This window comes from Triturus cristatus, chromosome 1_2 (genome assembly GCF_964204655.1).
Source record: "Triturus cristatus chromosome 1_2, aTriCri1.1, whole genome shotgun sequence".
Taxonomy (NCBI): domain Eukaryota; kingdom Metazoa; phylum Chordata; class Amphibia; order Caudata; family Salamandridae; genus Triturus; species Triturus cristatus.
This window is the reverse complement of record NC_140580.1, coordinates 450,085,702-450,109,640: the sequence shown is the minus strand read 5'-3', so window position 1 is coordinate 450,109,640 and position 23,939 is coordinate 450,085,702. Positions and strand designations below refer to the sequence as shown.

At 49.3% G+C, this 23,939-nt stretch overlaps 1 protein-coding gene across 2 annotated transcripts in view; it reads left to right on the top strand.

The window, feature by feature from the left end:
* The window catches only part of BTAF1 (B-TFIID TATA-box binding protein associated factor 1), an 852,875-nt gene that overhangs the window by 405,485 nt on the left and 423,451 nt on the right, over positions 1-23,939 (top strand). For both annotated transcript variants that reach the window (XM_085606166.1, XM_085606165.1), the window contains exon 15: positions 19,836-19,940. In XM_085606166.1, the coding sequence (XP_085462292.1) occupies positions 19,836-19,940 (105 nt within the window). The remainder of the gene's footprint in view (positions 1-19,835; positions 19,941-23,939) is intronic.

Sequence of the window (23,939 nt, the reverse complement as noted above, 5' to 3'; positions counted from 1 at the left end):
GACATGCTGTAGGAAAGTGGGTTTCTGTTGCAGTAACCCCCCCCCCCCCCCCCACTTTTTGCCAGACTGATGCACTTTTTCTTGGTGTTCCCTGGGTCCTTGCCAATCAGGTTCCCAGGGCCTGTGTTCTTTCCCCAAAACCAACCCAATTGGCATCTCTGGCCACAGTTCAGCCCCTGGTAAATGGTACCACAGGTACCCAGGGCACTGTGACCAGGGAAGACCTCTAAGGGCTGCAGCACTTATTGTGCTACCCTTAGTGGCCCTGTACGTACTCACTCACTGTTTTGGTGCAGAACAAAGTAAAGAGTCGACATGACTCACACATTCCTGTGTGCCTTGCCTACAACCCACTGCCCTGGCCTAGATCAGCCACCCCTCCAGCTTGCTGCACTATGCCAGTGGTGAGGGTACAGGTGCATGAGCCCTTTACCCCTACAGTGCCCAAGTCCATTCTTGGGCATTGTAAGTGCAGTGCTGCCATTAAGAGTATATGGTGCTGGGAGTTTGTCATTACGAACTCCACAGCCCCATAATTGCTAGACTAAAAACTGGGAAGTTTGGTATCAAACATCTCAGCACATTAAACCCACACTGATGTCATTGTGGGATTTAATGAAAAATGCACACAGAGGGCATCTCAGAGATGCCCCCTTAAAACTAACCCATCTCTAGTGTCCCTACTGAGTGGCTGCTCAGGATGCCATCAACAGACCTGTTGCTGGACCCCTGGGTCTAGTGCCTGCTGCTCTCGAGGGCCTGAAACAATGCACATCCTGGGAAGAGGTGCCAAGTCTCCTCCCCCAGGATGGGCAGGGTTCACGAAGGGGAAGCTTCAAAGGCATGCCTGCCTTTTGTGAGCCTTTCCAGACCATTTGCTGCTTTCAGCAACTGGTCCCCACTGGTACTACCCCCAACCTTTTTGGCGGGAGAACTGGCAGGAAAAACAAGTGGTGTGCCCACCTCTGCCAACTCCACCTCTCTGGTGGGGGAGGCGAGGTGAAGCACAACTCCGAGTCCCCACCATCTTGAGGATTGGGGGACCCAACCAACCAGGGACAGGCTCCTGCCCCCTTCCCACTGGAGAGTGGCTGGATAGGGGGTGTACCCACCCCAGGAAAGGGACCCATTGGTCCCTGCTCTTTACCTACCTGTAACACCCCTAAATCTAATATTTAGGGGCACCCTGAACCTTGCTTCCTCAGATCCAGAAACGACCAGAAGAAAAGCAGTACCGAACAGCCATGCAGACAGCTAACAAGAGGAAGACGCCCACTGACTTGGCCCCAGCCCTACAGGCCTGTCTCCCCTTGAACCGACTCCTGCGAACTCCCGGTGTGTCCTGTATCCGGCAACCTCAAAAACCCCGGAGGACCTGCCTGCCTGCCTGCCTTCACTTCCAAAGACTGCTTCTCCCGTGAACACCGGATTTGTTCAACTTCAACCTCTGGCAGCAGCCAGAAACCGTGAATGCAGCCCACTCTGCACACGCCGAACCCGGCCCAGGCTCGAGCCGATAAACACCACAAGGTGGTCACCCCGGCGATCCGGACCTGAGATACGGCGACCCCTGACCTGCTACAAGCCTCCAGCCGATGCCTGCAGCCTAACTGCCGAAGGCCCCCCCTGACCGCGACCCGGAGCTGGTAAGATCTGACCCCAAAAGGCACCCCTGCACCCAACGCCCCACGGCCTTGTGTGCCCAAACCAACGGTGCCTAACCAACCCTTAACTTCCCAACTTACCTCTCGAAGTGGAGGTCTCACCCAGAAGTCCTTTGTCTCCCTGCTTGCAGTGCTTTTGCAAACCGGAGGTTCTCCATAGAAAACAGGGCGCCCAACGTCGAAACAGCACTCTGCACCCGGCCGCCCCAGTTCCGCTGAGGGTGCGCCTTTTGTGCTACTTTGTTTCCCCAATTGCCCTGACTTAAACCCTAGGAGTTTTTCTCCCACAACCCAGTAGCCTGCTTGCCAGCAGCCACCAACCGGACTCCCCCCTATTTCACATTGGATAACATTGGGCCTCAACACTCTGCACCCGTCCGCGCTAGTGCCGCTGAGGGTGTAACAAGAGTACATCACTGACCCTGGGGGACCCCTGAGTCTAACCCCAGAACCATAACTCCCACAGTCAATAACTTACCTGTGAACCGATAACCTGTTTTTCCTCCATAGGATAACATTGACAATTTTCATCCAAAAAGTTCGAAGTGTGGAGTTTTGAAATCTAAAAATATTCTTTAAAAATCGCACGAATAACCAAAATGTATTTACTTACCCGTTTGCAGGAAATGTCCCAGTGCTGAATCTATGTATCCAGCACTGAGTTAGAAAAGTAACATAAAAAGGAACTTGCCTGTAATTTACTGAAAAAGCCTATTCATTTCAATGTACTGTATTTGCTAAGTGTTGCAGCCTACTGCATCCCCTGTAAATCAAACAAAGTACAATTCCTATTGCATTTTCAAACTGTTCTACATTCAGCAACTTAATACTGTAAAGAATGTTATGCTTACCTGTGCTAGGCTTGCTTGGTTCTAAAATAAAACTGCAGTTTTTATACAAAGACGATTGGCCTACAGTTCCGTTCTTGAATGTATGAATTTATTTGCTGACTGAATACATCAAATGCTTAACACTGTCCTCTGATACTGCCTTACTGCTCGACCACTCTACCACAAATAGAGTAAGGTTCTATCGAACTTTAACCTCTGCCTACCTCTCGGGTCACCTGGACTCTATACACACTATACCTCATTTTGGTGTAGTATATATAGAGCCAGTTTCCTACACATGCCCTCTGATGGAACCCGCCTTTTGGGGGGAAAAGGCAGATTCGGCCCTAGTGAAGTTCAAGGACTCTTGTGCTACGGCCAGATCCTTGGGCCTCTCTTCTACTCCTCGGGGCCAGTCTACCTTACACGGCAGTGGAAGGGGTTTCTAGCCGCGTCGCCCCTATCCCAGCCACCGTCCGTCCTGCGCAAGCTTCCCATGCCGGGGGGGAGACATGGACGTGGTTCATTCTGGCCTAGGAATGAAAGCCAAAAGTAGTCACCCACCCTGCCCTCAGCAGCCACAGCCTTAAAGCACTCCTTGTCTAACTCTGCCAGACCACACCACTCAAGTGTAGGAAGCTGGCTCTGTATATACTATACCAAAATGAGGTATAGTGTGCAGAGTCCAGTGGAACCCCAAAGGTAGGCAGAATTCGGGCCGCAGGCGTCTTGTGCAGTGGTGGTTCTAGGCGTCTGGTTTCTTTGTCCTCAGCAGGTTCAGAGTCGGTCTATGGAGTTTCTTTTGAACAGATCTGCTGTTCACAGGAGATCCAGTCTTTGAAGGTAGTCAGTCCCCCCAGGGGTTCTGGAGGTCGCTGACTGCAGGACAAGGCGACTTTTGCCGTAGGATCTCTAGAGACTGCAGATGGACCGGTAGGGCTGGGGCCAAGTCAGTTCTTCTCTGCAGTCACTTCTGCTGGGCATCTTCTTTCGTCCTCCTTGGTAGGTTGCGGGAATCTGTCTTCTTGGTTCAGGGCTGCCCCCGAAATACTGTATTTAGGGGCGTTTTAGGGGTCTCGAGGTCAGTAGCCAATGCGCTACTGACTTTAGGGTGACTACACCCTTAGTGTGCTCACCCCATGTGGGGGAGTAGGCACAATCCCTCACTCTGATTGGAGAGTGCCTGCCATCTGCAAGATGGTGGGGAACTGAAGAGTGGGCTTCACCTCACGTCCCCCACCTGAGGGGTGGTGTCAGAGGTGGGCACACCTTCTGGGCTGCGATAGTTATTACAGCCTGTCTTCCAGCTGAAAAGGAGGGGAGACAGGGAGGGGGCCTTCTCCTGATAGCAGAAGAGGCTGGGGATCGCATTACAAAGGCGGCAAGGCCTTTGTGACCATCTCTGCCCAGGAAAGGCCTTGCTTCTGGGCTCAGGAGCGAAGGCTCCCACGCCAGGGGTTCAGAAACATGTTTTGTGGTGGCAGGCTGGTTTGTACCAGTCTGGGAACCCACCAGAGGCTGGTCGTTTTTCAGGGGGCATCTCTAAGATGTCCTCTGAGTGCATTTTTCGTTAAATCTCACACTTTCATCATTGTGGGTTTAATGTGCTGAGAAGTTGGATACCAAACATGCCAGTTTTCAGTAAAGCCATTATGGTGCTGTGGAGTTCGTAATGACCTACTCCCAGCACCATGTACTCTTAATGGCATTATTGCTCTTACTATGTCTTAACAATTGGTCTAGACACTGTAGGGGTACAGGGCTAATGCACCTGTACCCTCACCACTGGTATAGTGCACCCAGCTAGAGGGGTGTCTGATCTATGCCCTGGCAGTGGGTTGTAGGCATGGGACACAGGGATGTATGCCATGTCGATTCTTCACTTTGTTCTGCACCAAAACATGCAGCCTGCAATGTGTGTGTGTGTGTGTGTGTGTGTGTGTGTGTGTGTGTGTGTGTGGTACGTGGTACGTGTGTGGTACGTGTGTGGTACGTGTGTGGTACGTGTGTGTGTGTGTGGTGTGTGTGTGTGTGGTACGTGTGTGTGTGTGTGGTACAGTTCCTCCAAGGGTGGCACAATAAATGCTGCAGCCCTTAGAGGCCGTCCCTGGCCACAGTGCCCATGGTACCCTTTTACAAGGGACTGACGTGGCCAGAGAGGTGCCAATTGGGGGTACAAAGTTCAATTTTTGGGAAATAGCACAGGCTGTGGGAACCTGATTAGCAGGGACTAAGGGCACAAAGTCAAAGTGCATTAGTAGTCAGGCAAAAAGTGGGCGGTTACTTCAACAAACCCAGCTTCCTACATCCAATTGGTGGGAGAATCAATGCTATTCTCCACTGGAGGTCCATAACATCGGACAAGTGGGTCTTGCAGATCATTTAGGAGGGCTGTTCTCTTCCTTTCCCTTTTCCTTCTCCCATTCTGCTAAATCAGGAACGGCTGACGGAGGATCATTTAAATTTCTCTAGAAGGAAGTTACAGCTCTCTTGGCCAAGGGAGCTATAGAAAGGGTCCAGGTTTCAGAAGTAGGCAGTAGCTGTTCCTGGTACTTTCCGATTGGAAAGAAGAGGGTTGTGACCCATTTTAGCTCTTCGAACCTCAAGAAGGAGAAATTCAAGATGCTCACTCTAGCTCAGGTCTTGTCTGCCCTAGGCCAAGGAGACTGGATGGTAGTGTTGGATCTGCAGGATGTGTATTTTCTAATCCCCATCCTGCCGGCCGACAGGCGGTACCTGCACTTTAAGGTAGGCCGCGAGCACTTTAAGTTTACCTTGCTCCCCTTCAGCCCTACCAGTGCCCCTAGGGTGTTCACTAAGGTGATCGCGGTGGTGTGAGAAAGGGGGTTTCTTTTGCAGTAACCACCCCCCTTCTTTTTTTGTTGCCAGGCTACTGGTGCTCTTTGACTTGGTGTGCCCTGGGCTCCTGCCAATCAGGTGCCCAGGGCCTGTGTTCCTTCCTTAAAACTGCCTAACAGCCTAAACCCAATTGGCATCTCTGGCCACATGTCAGCCCCCTGGTAAATGGTACCCTAGGTACCCAGGGCCCTGTGACCAGAGAAGACCCCAAAGGGCTGCAGCGCTTATTTTGCCACCCTTAGAGGCCCACTGCCTTTGCAGGCTGAGTGTCTTGGTGCAGAACAAAACAGTCATGCCCACAAACACACTGCCCTGGCATACCTCAGTCACCCCTCTAGCTGGGTGCACTATGCCAGTGGTGTGGGTACAAGGGCATGAGCCCTGTACCCCTACAGTACCCAGGTCCATTCCTTGGCACTGTAAGTGCAGTGCTGCCCTTAAGAGTATATGGTGCTGGGAGGTCGTCATCACGAACTCCACAGCACCATGAAGGCTGCACTGAAGACTGAAGTTTGATATCAAACTTCTCAGCACATTAAACCCACACTGATGCCAGTGTGGGATTTAATGTAAGATGCAGGACAGAGGGCAAATTAGAGTTGTCCCCTGAACCTGACCTACAATCCACGTCCTGTCTGTGAGGCTGCCTAGGCTCCCACACAGCAGACATGTTGCTGGACCCCTGGGTAGAGAGCCATCTGCTCTCCTGGGTCTGCAACAATGCACATCCTGGGCGAGATGCTAGGTCTCCTCCCCCAGGATGGGCAGGGGAAGCTTCAAAGGCATGCAGCCTTTGTGAGCTTCTCCAGGCCACTTGCTGTACTCCGCAACTGGCCCCCGCCGATTCTGACCCCCACTCTGGCGGGAAGACTGGTGGGAAACCCCAAGGGAGAAAAGGGGGTGTGGCAGCCTCTGCCAACCCCACCCCTCAGGTGGGGGAGGAGAGGTGAAGCACATCTCCGGGCTCTCGCCATCTTGCAGATGGGGAGCCCTGCCCAATCAGGACTAGGCTACTGCCCCCCTCCCACAGGAGAGTGGCAGGATAGGGGGTGTACATACCCCAGGGAAGGGACCCATTGGTCCCTGCCCTATACCTATCTGTAACGCCACTAAATATAGTATTTAGGGGCACCCTGAACCTTCCTTCCTCAGATTCCGAAACAAGCAAGAAGAAAGACCTGCCGTGCAGTTGTTAACCAGAGGAAGACACCAACTATCTTGGCCCCAGCCCTACAGGCCTGTCGACCTTCGAACCTGCTCCTGCTGAAACCCGGCGTCCCCAGTGGCCAGCAACCTCAAAAACCCCGGTAGACCTGACTGCCTTGTGAATCTAAAAAGACTGACTCCCACGAGCGGTGGTTCTGCTCAAAGCAAGTAACGAGCCCCTGGTGCCAACCAGGAACCGCGACTCCTGCACACTGCACCTGCCAAGCCTGGTCTGTGCCGGAGTGGACAAAGACCACGAGGACTTCCTCCCGGCGACTGTGACCCAGAATCCAGCACCCAAGGACCCACCTCGATGCTCCTGACTACGCCTGCAGCCTCCGAACCAGGGACCCCTCCAACCGCGACCAGCTGAGGGTAAGATTTCCCGACGCGAAAAGACATCCCTGCGCCCCCCTGTGCCCAGCTCCTGGGTGCCCACCTAACCTACAGCTTCCCAACTTGCTCGAAGTGGTGGTCGCACCTGAAGAATCTTCGTCCCCGAGCTTGCAGCCTTTGTTCGTCCTTGAGCTTCTCCATTGAAATCCATTGAGCGCCCGACGGCTCAAAAGCACCCTGCACCCAGCCACCTGAGTGCCCCGGGAGTGCAACCTCTGTCCTATTTTTCTTCCCCACTTGCCCTGAGCAAGTGACCAGGAGCCCAGCTCCCACAGCCGCGTGGCCTGCCTGGTAGCAGCCACCAACCAAAGGCCTATTAACACAAATAATGGCTTGGCATCAAGAGGAATCCCATTTCAATTTAAGGACCTCCACTGCTATTGGGAATAGCTATGTTCGAGGCATATGAGCTGCAGATTGTACACTTGGCATAGATCGCCATCTGGTGTTGGGCCCGGATGTTTGCAGTTTGTTTTTCTTCTTGGACAGTCTTTGGAAGTCACGAGTTTGGTGACTCCTCCTTCGGTCCGTACTGCGCATGGGCTTCGGCTCCATCCTCAGATTGTTTTTTTCCGCCATCGGGCTCGGATGTGATACTTCGTGCTCCGGCTTCGAACTTCTACGGTTCCAGCCTTGACGGAAAATCCTTGTCTCTTCGAGTTTCTTCATCATCTTCATCTCTCGAAGCGGCACTTTTCTCCATCCCGTACATCGGCACCGGCCTTCGGGCCCTCCTCGACTCCGGTCCTGGCCGATGGAAAGGACTCCGTTCAAAAAGTGCCCAAAATGTGGGTCTAAATTTCTCCACACCGACCTCCATCAGGTGTGTAATCTTTGCCTCTCTCCAGAACACGAGGCCAGAGACTGCCCCGACTAAGTCTTTTCGATCGAAGAAAACCATCCGGGATCGAAAAGCTCGACGCACCATGGCGCACTCATCGTCTGCAGCTCCACCGGACATCTTCGGAGACGGCGCCGAAGCTTCGGGGAAAACACACACCGAGCAGGAAGAAGACGTCGTCAGCGCTTCCGAGGCCGACGACTCCGACGTGGAGGACATCACACCGGCGCAGCGGGCCGTGAGTACTGTGCCCCCTCCCACCCCCGCGCCCAAAACCAAAGAGACTCCGGTTACTCCCTCGCCTGCCGGCCTGGGCAAAACCAAGACCAAAGCTTCGATCACCCCACCTTCGGGCTCGGTGTCGAAGCATCCGAAGTCTCACGGCAGCTCGGGATCGAGCCAGCCGACGCCCGGTGCCGAAAAACAGCATCCGGCACCGAAGAAAGCAATATCCAGCTCGACTCCGAAGCCACCGGTGCCGAAGCCTGGACTCTCGGTGCCGACCAAACACAAACATAAATCTGTCGGCACCGACGCTCCGACGCCAAACTCCTTCGACGCCGAAAAAACAGGAGGCCCCAAAAAAGCATGGCGCACACAAACCATCGAAGTCCTCGGTTCCGAAATCACCGGTGCCGACGGACGATTCGACGCCACTGGCTCTGTTTACACCAGACCCTCTACAAAAGACTCTGTCCAAAGATCCAAAGACTGGACTATTGACTTTAATTATCAAGAAAAGACGCCTTGATACTCCGGCTCCTCCTCCACCACCCAAACGGAAGGACTCTGCTACTTCTCCCCTCAGAGTGCCCTCCCCACTACCACCTCCCCTACCTCCTCCACCTCCTCCACCCCCTCCCAGGTCTCCGCCACCTTTACCTCACTACTCTCCGGCCCCGTCCCCAGATCCGGACGACGGGGACCCGGACAATTATCCGGCGGATGCCCCCATGGATCCCACTCCACCAGGGACCCCAGACCCGTGGAAGGATTACAATAACCCTGATGTACCCGATATTCCTCAGGACGACCTATACCCATCCAGGCCGTCTCCTCCAGAGGACTCCTTAGGGTTCCATCATTTAGTGCAGAGAGCAGCACACTACCATGGGGTGGACATGCACACTGAACCAGTGGAAGACGACTTCTTACTGGATACATTCGACATACAGGACAAATCCACCTCCATCTTACCCATGCTTAAGGGTGTCACCAAGCATGCCGCAGAGGTGTTCAAAGACCCTGTCAGGGCCAGGGTACTAAACCCTAGAATAGAGAAAAAGTATAAGGCGGCACCCACAGACCCTGCATACATTAAGGGCCCTGCTCCCTTAGATTCCCTAGTTGTCTCTACAGCTAGAAAGCGGGCTAACTCCCAGTCCTCAGGAGAAGCCCCACCGCCAGACAAGGAATCCAAACTCCTAGACGCGTCTGGCAAGCGCACCGCCTCTCAAGCTGCAAACATGTGGCGCATTGCAAACACACAAGCGCTACTTGCGCGCTATGACAGAGCACACTACGATGAACTTGAGGCTCTTATGCAGCACCTCCCCGAGAAACACAAGCGTAGGGCTCATGAGCTAATACAGGAGGGTAAACTCATTACAAACACCTCCATTAAGTGTGCCCTCGATGCAGCCGACACTGCTTCTAGAGCCATAAATACCAGTGTCCTGCTTCGTCGCCATGCCTGGCTCAGGATCTCAGGGTTTAAGCCTGAAGTCCAGGCGTCCATACTCAATCACCCCTTTGACCAACAAACGCTCTTTGGGCCCAAGGTAGACGAAGCGTTGGAAAAGATGAAAAAGGACACAGACACAGCAAAGTCTATGGGGGCACTCCAAACACAAGCGTCTAAACGTTCCTTTCGACGCTCCTCCTTTCGTGGCACAGGCAGAGGCTTCTCCACCGATAGCACCTCTACCTCCTACAAATCCCCTCCTCAAAATACCTTTTCAAAGGGCAACCAAAGGGGTGGTTACAGAGGCAACAACAATAAGGGCAGGGGCAAAACTAACAACACCCGTTCTGCCACCCCGCCCACACAATGACTTCCCTCCGCTCCCCCCAGACCATTCCACTCCGGTCGGGGGCAGACTACAAAACTTTATCCACGCATGGGAGTCCATAACATCGGACAAATGGGTGACCCAAATCATTCGGTCAGGGTACTGTCTCGAGCTAACATCTACCCCACCCAATATCCCACCAAGGCACCGCCCAATGTCTCAAGAACATTCCACACTGCTCAAACAGGAGGTACTCTCCCTCCAAAAACACGCTATAGAGCAGGTCCCCATCAATCAGCAAAATCTAGGGGTCTACTCCCTATATTTCCTAATACCAAAGAAAGACGGGACCCTCAGGCCCATTCTGGACCTCCGGCCTCTAAATGCCTACATACATTCAGACCATTTCCATATGGTCACCCTACAACAAGTCCTCCCGCTCCTCTGTCAGGGAGACTTTCTCACAACATTGGATCTGAAAGACGCATACTTTCACATTCCAATACACCCCTCTCACAGGAAATACCTCAGGTTCGTGGTGGACGGGCAACATTACCAATTCACGGTTCTCCCCTTCGGGGTCACCACCGCACCACTGGTGTTTACCAAATGCCTAGCGGTAGTAGCAGCACACCTCAGACGTCAACACATTCACGTCTTCCCTTACTTAGACGACTGGCTGATAAAAGCCGCGTCTTACCACCAATGCGTGCAGCATACAAACAGCACCATCCAACTGCTCCACCAGCTAGGCTTCACGGTGAACTACCAAAAGTCCCACCTCATACCATCTCACACAAAGCAATATCTCGGGGCCACTATAGACACCTCCAAAGGTATTGCCTATCCAAACACAGCCAGAATCACAAGCATTCAAGCCTTGCGCAAAACATTCCTTCCCCAACACTCTCTTCCAGCAAGAGTGTTCATGAAGCTCATAGGAATGATGGCGTCTTGCATCTTTATAGTGCCCCATGCAAGACTACACATGCGTCCACTTCAAGAGTGCCTAGCACAACAGTGGAACCAGGCCCAGGGTCAGCTGACGGATCTGGTGTTGGTGGACGGCCGCACACATCACTCTCTGCAGTGGTGGAACACCACAAACCTTTCCAAAGGGCGGCCGTTCCTGGACCCGGTTCCTCAGGTGATTCTAACAGCGGACGCATCGCTCTCCGGCTGGGGAGCTCACCTCCTACACCTCACAATGCAAGGTCTATGGACGCCACAGCAAAAATTGCTCCACATCAACCATCTGGAGCTCTTGGCGATCTTTCTAGCCCTAAAATCTTTCCAAAAACAGATTTCGGGCAAAGCAGTCTTCATTCGCACAGACAACATGACTGCAATGTATTATATCCAAAAACAGGGGGGGGACACACTCTCCCCAGCTCTCCCGCTTAGCCCAGAGCATATGGAGATGGGCAATTCCCCAAAACATCTTTCTCCTGGCACAACACGTTCCAGGCGTTCAAAACACCATGGCAGATCTGCTCAGCAGACAAACGCAACAACTACACGAATGGGAACTGCATCCGCAAGTTCTTCAGCCATTCTTCCAACAGTGGGGGCATCCTCAGATAGACCTCTTCGCCACCCACGAAAACAAAAAATGCCCAAGCTTCGCCGCCAGATACCCACACCCATTGTCCAAGGGCAATGCGATATGGATGAACTGGTCAGGCAGATTTGCATACGCCTTTCCACCTCTCCCACTAATTCCATTAGTGGTCAGGAAGCTACAACAGCACTCCCTCACACTCATTCTGGTAGCTCCGACGTGGGCCAGGCAGCCGTGGTACACCACGCTACTACAACTATCAGTGGTACCACATCAAAAACTGCACCTATCCCCATGCCTCCTAACCCAGAACCATGGAGAAATCAGGCACCCGGACCCAGCTCAGCTCAACCTGGCGATCTGGCTCCTGAAATCCTAGAATTCGGATACCTTAACCTTCCCCCTGATTGCATGAACATCATCATGGAAGCCAGACGTCCTACCACTAGAGCATGTTATGCCGCAAAGTGGAAAAGATTTGTTATTTACTGCCGTAACAATACAATCAACCCTTTAGATGCATCCATACAGCACATCATATGCTATCTGCTCCATCTTCACAGGTGTAACCTGGCATATTCATCCATACGCCTACACCTAGCAGCGATCGCTGCTTATCTACAAAACAGACAGCATTTATCTCTTTTCAGAGTGCCCGCTATTAAAGCCTTCATGGAAGGCCTTAAACGAGTAATTCCTCCCAGGGCACCACCTTCCCCTGTATGGAATCTAAATTTAGTTCTTACACGACTAATGGGTCCGCCCTTCGAACCAATGCATAAATGCGAGCTACAGTTTCTCACCTGGAAAACAGCTTTTCTCGTAGCTATCACTTCCCTTAGAAGGGTTGGTGAAATACAAGCGTTCACTATACAGGAACCCTTCATACAAATACATCACAGCAAGGTCATACTTCGCACAAATCCGAAGTTCCTGCCCAAGGTCATTTCCCCCTTCCATCTCAATCAATCGGTGGAATTACCTGTCTTCTTCTCGCAACCTCAATCTGTTGCAGAAAGAGCCTTACACACACTCCATGTAAAAAGGGCCTTGCTATACTACATACAAAGAACGCAACCCTTCAGGAAGACTAAACAATTGTTCGTCTCCTTCTCTCCACCACATAAAGGCAACCCCATTTCTAAATCAGGGATAGCTAGGTGGATTGTAAAATGCATACAGATTTGCTACCAAAAGGCTAAAAGAACATTATCTGTTCCGCCTAAAGCCCATTCTACAAGAAAGTTAGGGGCTTCTATGGCCTTTCTAGGGAATATACCCTTAGATGACATCTGCAAAGCAGCCACATGGTCTACACCGCACACCTTCACAAAACATTACTGTGTAGATGTGCATTCCAAGCAGCAAGCTAGAGTGGGCCAGGCTGTACTAAAGACACTATTTCAAACCACTGCAACGGATACCGGTGGTCGCCGCTAGGGTTGGGTACTGCTATATAATCTATGCTAAGTGTACAATCTGCAGCTCATATGCCTCGAACGGAATATGCTACTTACCAGTATGCATCTGTTCTTGGCATGTAGAGCTGCAGAGTTGTACACGCCCACCCGCCTCCCCGGCTACCTGTATCCGTTCCAGTACATCTTATTTAGATACTACACACATGGGTTTCTCACTGTGATTACCAAGCTCCATCATTTCCCTGTTGGCGAAAAACAATCTGAGGATGGAGCCGAAGCCCATGCGCAGTACGGACCGAAGGAGGAGTCACCAAACTCGTGACTTCCAAAGACTGTCCAAGAAGAAAAACAAACTGCAAACATCCGGGCCCAACACCAGATGGCGATCTATGCTAAGTGTACAACTCTGCAGCTCTACATGCCAAGAACAGATGCATACTGGTAAGTAGCATATTCCTTCCCAACCACCGGCAACCCGTCCAAATTTTAGCCAGGTCCTGAACCTCTTGAATTTCAATTAAAATCACCTGCAATACAGCCCTTCATAAACTCACACAAAGTATGACACCACAGTTCTCAAAAAAGTCAAAAAGACAGACGTGAAAGATGAGATGGCAGCCAGTGATGACAAAACGTGGGCATACCAGCGAGAACCAGCTGGCAGCCTTACTGGTGTTGTGTACGTGAGGTGCCTTCTCATCTTTCACTTTTCACGTCTCAATCTTTTTGACTTTTTTGAGAACTGTGGTGTCATACTTTGTGTGAGTTTATGAAGGGCTGTATTGCAGGTGATTTTAATTGAAATTCAAGAGGTTCAGGACCTGGCTAAAATTTGGACGGGTTGCCGGTGGTTGGGAAATAGCTATTCCCAATAGCAGTGGAGGTCCTTAAATTGAAATGTGATTCATCTTGATGCCAAGCCATTATTTGTGTTAATAGATGTTGAGTGGAGGGCGGCTTGGCATTTTCCCTCTATAGCTCCTAGTTGTAAAGACCAACCAAAGGCCCCCTGCCCGCCATAGGCTAACATTAAGCCTAACTCTCTGCACCCGGCTGCCCCTGTGCTGCTGAGGGTGTAACAACTGTACTTACCTGACCCTGGGAGACCCCTGAGTCTATGCCCAGAACCTTTACCCAAAAGCTGAGAACTCACTTTTCTTCCATAGGGTAACATTGACTGGTTTCACTTGGAAATTCTTCTAAGTGTTGAGTTTTGAAACTTTAAAATATTCACCTAAAATCAGCCGAATAACGAAATTACTCACCTGTTATCAGGAGAGATCCCAGTGCTGGATCTTGGTGCCCAGCACTGACCCTGAAAAGTAATTACAACCATACTTACCAATAACTTGATTTTCCTCCATAGCATAACATTGCCTGGTTTTTGCCAGAAATTCTTCTAAGTGTCGATTTTTGAAACCTCCAAATATTCCTTAAAAATCGCCTGTGTAACAAACTATTTCTTTCAACTGTTTACAGGAGATGTCCCAGGACTGAATCTGGGATCCAGTCCTGTGGTTGGAAAAGTAATCCAAAAAGTAATTAATTGCATTTATTAAGAAATTCCCATTGAGCTCAATGTTATAATTGTTTGAATTGTGTTGCCTATTGCAACAACTGTAACTATTGCATTCAAAAGTCTATTGCCTATTGAAAGTATTTAACTAAAGCATCTCATTCTGAGAAAGTATAATTTGACACCTATTGTTGGTACTAAAATAAAGCCACTATATATTTTTAATTACAAACCATTGGCCTAGAGTTCAGTTCTTGAGTGTGTGAGACCATTTGCTGACAAAGTGTGTACAACAAATGCTCTACACTGTCCTCTGAGACTGCCTTACTGCTCGACCAAGCTACCACTTTAGAGAGTAAGGTTATATCTAACTTTAGCCTCTGCCAAACCTCTGGAGACTGTGGACTCTGTGCACACTGTACCTATTTGGGGACAGTATATACAGAGCCACTTTCTTACAGTTAGTCGCAGCTCATCTGCGCAAGTTAGTGGTGTCACTCCCCCCCCCCCCCCCCCCCCCCCCCCCACCACTAGCTGTTGAAGGCGTCCTCGCCCGAGGCTCTGGTCTCCGACCTTGAGACTACAGCAAATCACCTGCATTTTAAGGGGTTCTCTATAAGTGTGCCAAAGTCACACCTGACTACTTCTCAGACACTCCCTTTCGTCGGAGCTGTTCTGGACACAGTGCAGTTTCGGGGTCTATATTCCTGAGCAGCAAGTCCAGGATATTCAGGTTATGATTCCAATGTTTCGGCCTCTATCTTGGATTTCGATGAGACTGAATTTCAGGCTGTTGAGCCTCATGGCCTCCTGCATCCTGTTAATAAAAAATGCTAGGTGTTGTATGCATGCTCTGCAGTCGGACTTGAAGTTCCATTGGGCACAGCATCAGGGAAATCTCACCAACGTGTTCCAGATCTCGGAAGGAACTGTGAAAAATCTACAGTGGTGGTTGACTAACTACGATTGGGTCAACGGCAGACCCCCTCTCCCTTCCCCAACCAGATCCCAGATGCGTCACTTCTGGAATGGGGCACCATCTGGGAGAGAGATCAGGGTACGCTGATCTCCGGTGGAGTCGGGGCTCCACATAAATTTGTTGGAGCTTCGAGCGATTTGATTGGTATTGAAAGTCTTACTTCCTTCTGTCGAGGGGAAGCTAGTGAAGATGTTCATGGACATCACCATCACCATGTGGTACTGCAAGAAGCAGGGCCGGGTGGGGTTGTGGACCCTTTGTCGAGAGGGTCTGCGTCCTTGGACACTGCTGGACCAGCAGGGCATAACCCAGGTGGTTCAACACCTGGCAGGGTCTCTGAACACCAGGCGGATGAACTCAGCTGTCGATGCCGACCGGATCACAAATGGTGTCTCCAGTCAGAGGTGGCGCAAGGTCTCTTTCATCAGTGGGAAGAACCTTGGTTAGATTTGTTCACCTCTGAAGAGAACTTGCAGTGTCAGCAATACTGTGAGCTGGAGTTTCCAAGGCGGCTATCGCTCGGCGACGCCTTCCGTCACAAGTGGAGCTCGGGCCTGCTGTACGCCTTTCTGCCGATACCACTCCTGCCCAGGGTTCTGAAGATGATCAGGAGCGACCGGGCCCAAGTCATTCTTGTGGCTCCGGACTGGGCGAGTAGAGTCTGGTATTCAGAGCTTCTGTAGCTGAGTAACGATCCTCAGATCAGGCTAGCCCTTAGGGAGGATATTCTGTCCCAGGAGCAGGGGAGGGTTTTCCACTCAAACCTGTCAACTCTATGCCTCCATGCATGGAGATTGAGTGGTGGCAGTTGATGGCTTTTGAGCTTCCTCCCTAAGTATGTAATGTTATTTTGGAGGCCAGGCGGCCCTCCACTAAGACTGTATTGTATTCTACTGTACAGAAAGGTCTATTGACCGTCTTTATGCTTCTCTTTCCACTGTTTTATTCATTCTGACCCTTGCCCCAACAGGCTCTGCTTTGGGAACTCTCAAGGTTTACCTTTCTGCTCTGTCTGCTTTTTTGCTGCTGCCAGACCAACCCTCTCTTTAAGTCTCCGATTGTACATAGGTTTCTAAAATGGCTGGCTCACTTGTATCCACCCACGCCCTTTGTTATGCCACTGTGGGACCTTAATTTGGCTCTCACTTATCTGATGTGTGCTCCCGGTGAGCAGTTACATAACTGTCCCCTCCGGCTATTGACAATCAAAACAGACTTCTTAGTGGCGATTACCTCTGCCTGGACGGTGATTGAGTTGCAGGTGTTATCTTGCACGCCTCCCTATCTTATGTCTTTTCCAGACAAAGTGGTGCTTCGCACCCGGGCTTCCTTTTTACCAAAGGTAATGACTCCTTGCATCTGGGTCAATCCATCACATTGCCCACCTTTTTTGCTCCCCCATCCCTCTGTGGAGGAGGAACGTCTCCACCGACTGGACCCAAAAAAGTGTTCTACGTTGATCGCACGAAAGAGTTAAGAGTGGACAACCAACTCTTTCTGGGGTATGTGGGAGCAAAGAAGGGAAGGGCAGTGCAGAAAAGGACCATCTCCCGCTGGGTCGCTCTCTGCAATAAGATCTGCTATGCTCTGGCAAAAAAGAATCCCTCTGAGGGATTAAGGGCTCATTCCACCAGGGGAAAGGTTGCGACTACCGCCTTGGCTTGGGGTGTCCCAGACTTAGACATCTGTTAAGGAGCAACATAGGCTTCCTTGCACATGTTTGCAAAACACTACTGTCTGGACAGTCCAGTCCACAGTGATGGGCATTTTGCCCATTCGGTCCTGCTGGATTTTCTAGTTTAAGGTATTAGTCTGCACCCACTGCCAGGATGGTAAGGGTTGGGTTTCTAATTCAAAGGTCTGCAGCTAGAAGTCTCCATCAGATGAACAAGTTACGTGCGTTCGGTAACGCATTATCTGGTAGAGACTCTACCTGCAGATTCCTTAAAGCCCCACCCACGCCTCCCTAATTCTCGTACTGATTTTGTAGGGACTAGATTACGCCCCTTTTCAGGGCCCTAGATTTGTACACGACTGTCAGGTACTTTGTGGCTCTGCGCTTCTGGCGTGGAAGTACTGACATTTGTGCGCCTGGGTGGCGCCTTAATAGGTACCGTGATGTCATAACCAACACTAACTACGCTGTCATGCAGATTCAAATGGAGCCACCCAACTGCGCGCATGTTCACGTTTTTCTGTATATGTACCCACATTTCATTAAAGGGGTTGGATGGATGCCATGCATATTCATCCTAGAACACAAACTGAATTTACCTGGAGCGTACACGAGTGACATTTTAGTGAATTCCCAATTTTGAAAAGCCTGCTTATTGAAGTTAGCGAAACTGATCCTTCTTCAGATCGGTGCTTTCTTCCTATCTGTACGTCTTCGTAAATTGTGTAAGCGATCCTTGGGAGAAGAGAAGGCGGATGGCAGTTAACTGTTGGTGCTCATCACTAACATTTTAAGTAAGTTGTTACTTGCCCTACAATACTTTTACTTCAAAGCATACCAGACTGCACAGCTGTCAGGTTTGCTAAAGACCTCTTGGGGATATTCAGACCGCTTCCCTGGGAATGCATTCACCTGTTGCTTACCATTGGGTTTGCGGTTTGTAGTTCCTTTTTTTGCTTTCCATTTTTTTGCTTTTTGTTTTTAGGCTGTCCAGTGCAAGGAATGAAGCCTTTTCACACTACCTCTCCTTGTATTCTTCCACGAGTGCTCCTTTCTGTAAACAGGCCTGTAAATCTTGTTCTTATGTTGTCACATTTGTTGTGCATTCAGAGATATAGGTCAAATGTCAGGCTGTCTTCACTGAAGCTTGGTGTTTACTTTTCTTTCTCAGACTTCAGAGTGAGAGGATTTAAATCTTGCTGGTTACTGGGGTTAGGTAAGGGTATTTTCTAGCACACAACATTTAAATGAACTGTGAATATCTCAGAATTAGTAAAGCACAAATGTGAGGCACAAGTTTATTAATTCTAAAATGTGTCGGAAACAAATACATTAATATGATCAAAACAAATCAGTACTGTGCACTCTTTCAGTAAAACTGTATGTGCATGCAAATGTAATGGTCATTTCAATTCAAAATGTGTTGCCTGTAATGAGTGTGCTATCACATTGTGCATACTTCACTGTACGCCACTTCCACAACACTGTACTCTATTCCAATACATGCTACTCTGCACCACTCTACACTCCACCCCAATTAACTGTATGCCACTCTGCTCTGCACCAGTGCACTCTATGCCACTGCTCTCTACACTGCAATCCTCCAGGCAATTTCACTTGAGACTGAAGCAATCTACTCTATGCCACCTCACTCTGTGCCACTCATCTGTGCACCACTACACTCTGCGCCACTCTACTGTGCACCACTTTGCTCTGCACCACTCCTTTCTATGATGCTGCATTGTATGCCACGAAATATATTGTGATGCACTATATGCTGCTGCACTCTATGCCACTAAACTCTGCAGTACTTTAGCCATGCACTCTACACCAGTACACTCTCCAGTACACTTTGCGCCACTCTACGGCGGCACTGCTCTCTATGCCACACTACTCTGCATTATTCCTCTCTGCCACTTTACTCTGCATCACTCCACTCTGCATTATTCCGATCTGCGCAACTCGACTCTGCATTATTCTGCTCTACGCCATTACAGTCTGCTGCACTCTACCCTGCATTATTCTTCTCTACACCACTGTACTCTGCATCACTCCACTCTGCATTATTCCACTCTGAGCGACTCTATCCTGCATTATTCCACTCTACGCCACTGCACTCTGCTGTGCATTATTCCACCCTGCTTCACTGCACTCTGCAGCACTCCACGCTGCTGCACTCTGCAGCACCACACTCTGCGCCGCTGCACTCTGCGCCACTCTACGCCAATGCACTCTGCCCCAATGCACTCTTCCCCAGCCCTCTACTCTTCGTGACTCCAGTCTGTGCCTGTCCAATACGGGACACTCTGAGCAACTCCAATACGGGACACACTGTGCAACTCCAATACGGGACACTCTGCAACACCGCTCCAGAAAACTCTAGTCCATTCTTCTCCATTGTACTCTCCTCTACTCCACTAACTTTTAGGCATGGTGAACAGCCACGCTGATGTACAGCTTGACTGACTAAAACACATTGGGAAAGCCAAATCTCTTACATAGGCGAGACCTATTGGCTTTGCCAATGATTGTTTTACTTTTAGCCTCCTTAATACACTATTGTCAATATATTTCAGTGCAACACTTTGTTTTGAAGTTTGTCATTCAGAGTTTTAATGTTTGGATACTTGATAACAAATTTAGAGTAGCTGAATTGAGATAGATTGATATACTTTTTTAAGATGTAGAAGTAGCCTTAAACCCATTTGTAAAGATTGGTCAGGAATAAGTCTTTGATTTTAGTTCAGGATATAACCAGGTCTTCACCTGGAAATAGTTAATCCCAGACTACGGAGGAACTGCTTGTCTTGATACGAAAATATATTGAACTAAGCGTTTTCGTTTGTAATCCAGTTTGTCTTGTGTCTCTTTACAGAGCTATTCCCTCTGGTTGACTCCTATTCTTCAAGACATGCTCAGGCACATCTTTCAATTCTGTATTCTGGAAAGCAACCAAGAAATCCTGGACCTTATTCACAAGGTAATGTATGCGATTTTATCAGCAGACAACTGATATTGTGCTGGAAAAAACCCATCATATCAAAGCTCAATTTTGTTATTCTGATGGATACTTTGAACCTTACATTTTTCACCTTGGAAAGTTCTCCAAGTGTTAAATGGGATCTGAAATGTTTATCAATTAATGCTCTTGCGTGCAGCTAGGTGGCACTCTGTGGCTCCACGCTGGCTCTGTACTGCCCCAGAAGTGAGAGTGGAGCACATATAAGACCACCGCTGCGCGATGACTTCAATTCCTTTCTTTCCACGCCTTCAAATACGGATATGGAGCACAATTCCTATAACAATAACCAGTGTCCTAGGTCACAATGATGTCACCATCTGAAACTACATGTTTCAAACCATAGTGGGACTGCAGAAAACCGATGTTGGTCAAGGACCTTAAGGTGTCAGTGGTGTTTGGGCTCAGGACACGACTCAAGTGTGCGATAAATGTGCCCTCCTGCAACCGAAGGCAATCTGGGATCAAGAAGTTTTACGTTGCTGGACATGGGTCGCTGCCCTTTCGTAAGCCCTGCTTCAGGTCGTGGACTTTGTTGTGGTCCTATGGCCATTGCTGCTAGAGGTCTACTGCATGTCGAAGTCCTCTGGTAGGTTCAATTCTAAGTTGAAATGCAAACCTAAATAAAAAGCAAAGCGGAACTCTAACCCCATTCCGCCACTCATTATCCAAGGAGCAGGTGGGAGGGAGTCACAATGTCATTGGTCTCCCTCAGTCTCCTGCTGCGGAGCAGAGTTCCACAATTGATGCCATTGTGCCCCGATTTATCTGGGCCCTTGGCTACGCCACAGCAGATTGTGTCCTCCAAAGAGGCCTCGCTGCAGATTTCCGGCACACTTCCATATTCCTCTGGTGTGACTTCTGGCCCCAAGGAACAGCAGGAACTGCGAGTCTAGTTTCTGTCAGTGGAATCAATCCCCGGCACCATCTGACTTATTATGACCCGTTACCGGTCCTTTTCTGAATCTGGTAAGCACGCCTACTCCTGCTCCAGGCCATTCCTCATCTACGCCGGTAGAGAACCCAGTGCTGATTCTGCTGTAAGACCATGACCAGACTTCAGCCTGATCTTGACTGATGTCATGCTTCAAAATTAGTAAAGAGCAACATGCTTTCATACAGCCTGACACTGCGCCAGAGCTTCAAGAAATTATAAAAATGGCAGTAATGGTCCTACTTCACTGGACCAGTCCAATTTCTTTCCAGGTTCAATCTCCTTGGGTGTTAAAAATTGTTACTAGTTGACTGGGTATGAGCCTTGGTCAGGCAGCAACCACTATCCTAATCCGGGTTGGAGGCAGGCAAATCCTAAAATAACCTGTGCTCATCCTCAGGCTTAACTGCGTGTAAAGTATTTGTGAAACACTTAAAACACTAAAACAGTGAAAAACCACACAAAGATATTCCACACAGTCAGAAATATAGATCTGATCTCAATAAAAAAAAACTAGACCAAAACAAGAAACGTCCAATGAGTAGAACTGGAGATATTGTTTTTAAAAGTTTATAGTGAAAAATAGCACCTGAAAGCACAAAGCGCTATTGGGGATATCTGGTCACATTGGACCGGGACAAAGTCACAAGTTGAGGCAGACTTTGCTTGCCAGCTACAGGAACCCAGTTATGCTTGCTGAACAAAGTACCTTAAATCCTGATTGCGGAGCTTCACATGGATCCGTATCGAAGATTCATCACGTAGCCAAGGCCATGCGTCGCTCCAGAGGCTGCGGTGCAAGGTCCTGTTGCAGTGACGTTGAGTAACTTGTTGGAGGGACTTGCGATGCAAAGTCCTGTGTTGAGGATTCGAGGCACAGCAGAGGTGATGCGTCTGATCTGATGAATGGTGAGGGTGCAATGCGGAGTTCTGGTGTCCTCGTCAAGGCTGCCATCAATGAGAGATGCAAAGAGCTTGCGCTGGGAAAAGCATTGCGCAGCGGCGGTTCCGAAGGCGATGCGCCATCTCACGATGTGGGAGGTGGTGGTTCCGAAGGCAATGCGCCATCTCACGATGTGGGAGGCGGTGGCGATACAAGTCTTTTGCAATGGGTCTAAACCACACGGCATTGGTGATGCATTGGTTCTGTCAGGGATGCGCCACTCAGCAGAGATGATGCTTCAGTTTCGCTGGCCAGCACTTTAGGCTCACTTTTAAGGGTCTGGGACTGGGGTGGCACCACTTGGCAGGGGTAGACTCACAGATGACAGAGTCCAAGTGCATGGGATTGAAGCCTGTTAAGTCCCTGAGGCTTCAGATCAGCAGGCCAACCAGCTAGCCCTTGTAGTCACTGGGTTCTAAGGTCAAGTGAGGCAGGTCCAAGCCTTTTCACGCAAGCAAGAGGGCAGCTGATCAGCAATGCAATCCAGCTAAGTGGCAGTCCTTCAGCAGCACTGCAGTCCTACTTACTGGCAGAGTATCCACAGATCCAGATGTGTACTGAAGTGGTGGTGTCTGAGGTCCAATACCCAGTGGGGCCTTTGAAGTTGGGGAGACTTCAGATGCATACCTTTGAAGTACATGGATGTCCTCCCTATCTGCCCTGGCTTCAGACACACTACAGGGAAGTATGCAGCCCTTTTTGTGTGGACAGGGCACAGCCTATTGAGGTGTAAGTGAGGGTGTACCCGGCTCCTTTCTCTCATCCTGTCTAAAGTGCCCATTGAGACACACTTAAGCTCCCATTGTGTGTGGCTGTCTAGGAGTAATACACAAAGCCCAACTGCCAACTACACCCAGTCATGTGATCAGAGACCGGATACAGGCACCAAATGACTAAAAGAAAATGTCAACTTTCTAAAAGTGGCCTTTTCAGAATTGTATTTAAAATCCAACTTCACTATAATTTAAGATTTTAGATTAGGATTCCAGAGACGCCAAACTTGAATCAGTTATCTTCCCATTTGGAAATTACACTTATAAAATGTAGCACGATAATCCCATTGTTATCCTTTGGGTGAAATAAGCCATGCTGGGGTGAAAAACTAATTTTAGAATTGTTCACTACCAAGTCAAGCTAAAGTACATTTCCTGCTATTTAAATACAGTGCACCCTGGGTTGTCCAGGGCCTACCTTAAGGTTGACATAAGTCTAAAAAGGGAGGGTTTTGGCCTAGCAAAGGGTTTATTTTGCTATGTCGACATAGCATTGTAAAGTACACACGCATGCTCTGCAATGGCAGGTCTGATACATGGTTAAAGGGCTACTTAGGTGGGTGGAACAATCGGTGCTGCAGGCCCACTAGTAACATTTAACTTACAGGACCTGGGTACATGTATTACCACTTTATTGGGATTTATAAGGAAATTACATTTGCCAGTTGGGGATGAACCATTGTTACCATGTTTAGAGGAGAGTACAAATATTTTAGCACTGTTTAGCAGTGGAATAATTCTCAGGGTCCTGATACCAGCAAAAACTTGGTCAGAGAAGGGAAGGAGGAAGGCAAAAAGTTGGAGGGCAAGGAGACCACCCTGTGGCTGTCGGGTCTAATATTGGGTGCTTACACTCAGAGATCCAACTGCCAACAAATCTCATATACTGCACAAATATTATAAATACACAAATATTATAAATACAAATAAGAAAGAAGCTGAAAATGTAGCATTACCAAAACGGTCTATATGAGATGTATGTTGTAAATGTACTTTTAGATACTCATGGGTTGAACGTCCATTGTTTGTGTAAGAGTATATCCATTAATTATTCCCTAATGAATCCCGTGGAAGAGGTGAAACATGTTGGCTGGGCAGACAATTTGTACAATTAAGATTAAAAGGAAGAATTTTTTGATGGGCTGAATGTGGATGTTTCTGCAACAATCGCCTCAATCACACTGTGGCTGCACACTTACAATCAGGGCAACTGGAATTGTGCATCAAGAGTGCCAAATTATGTAGCAGGGTTGAGTAAATTATGCAGCAAGAAAAGGCAAATTATGCAGCATAACGCACATTTTGTAATA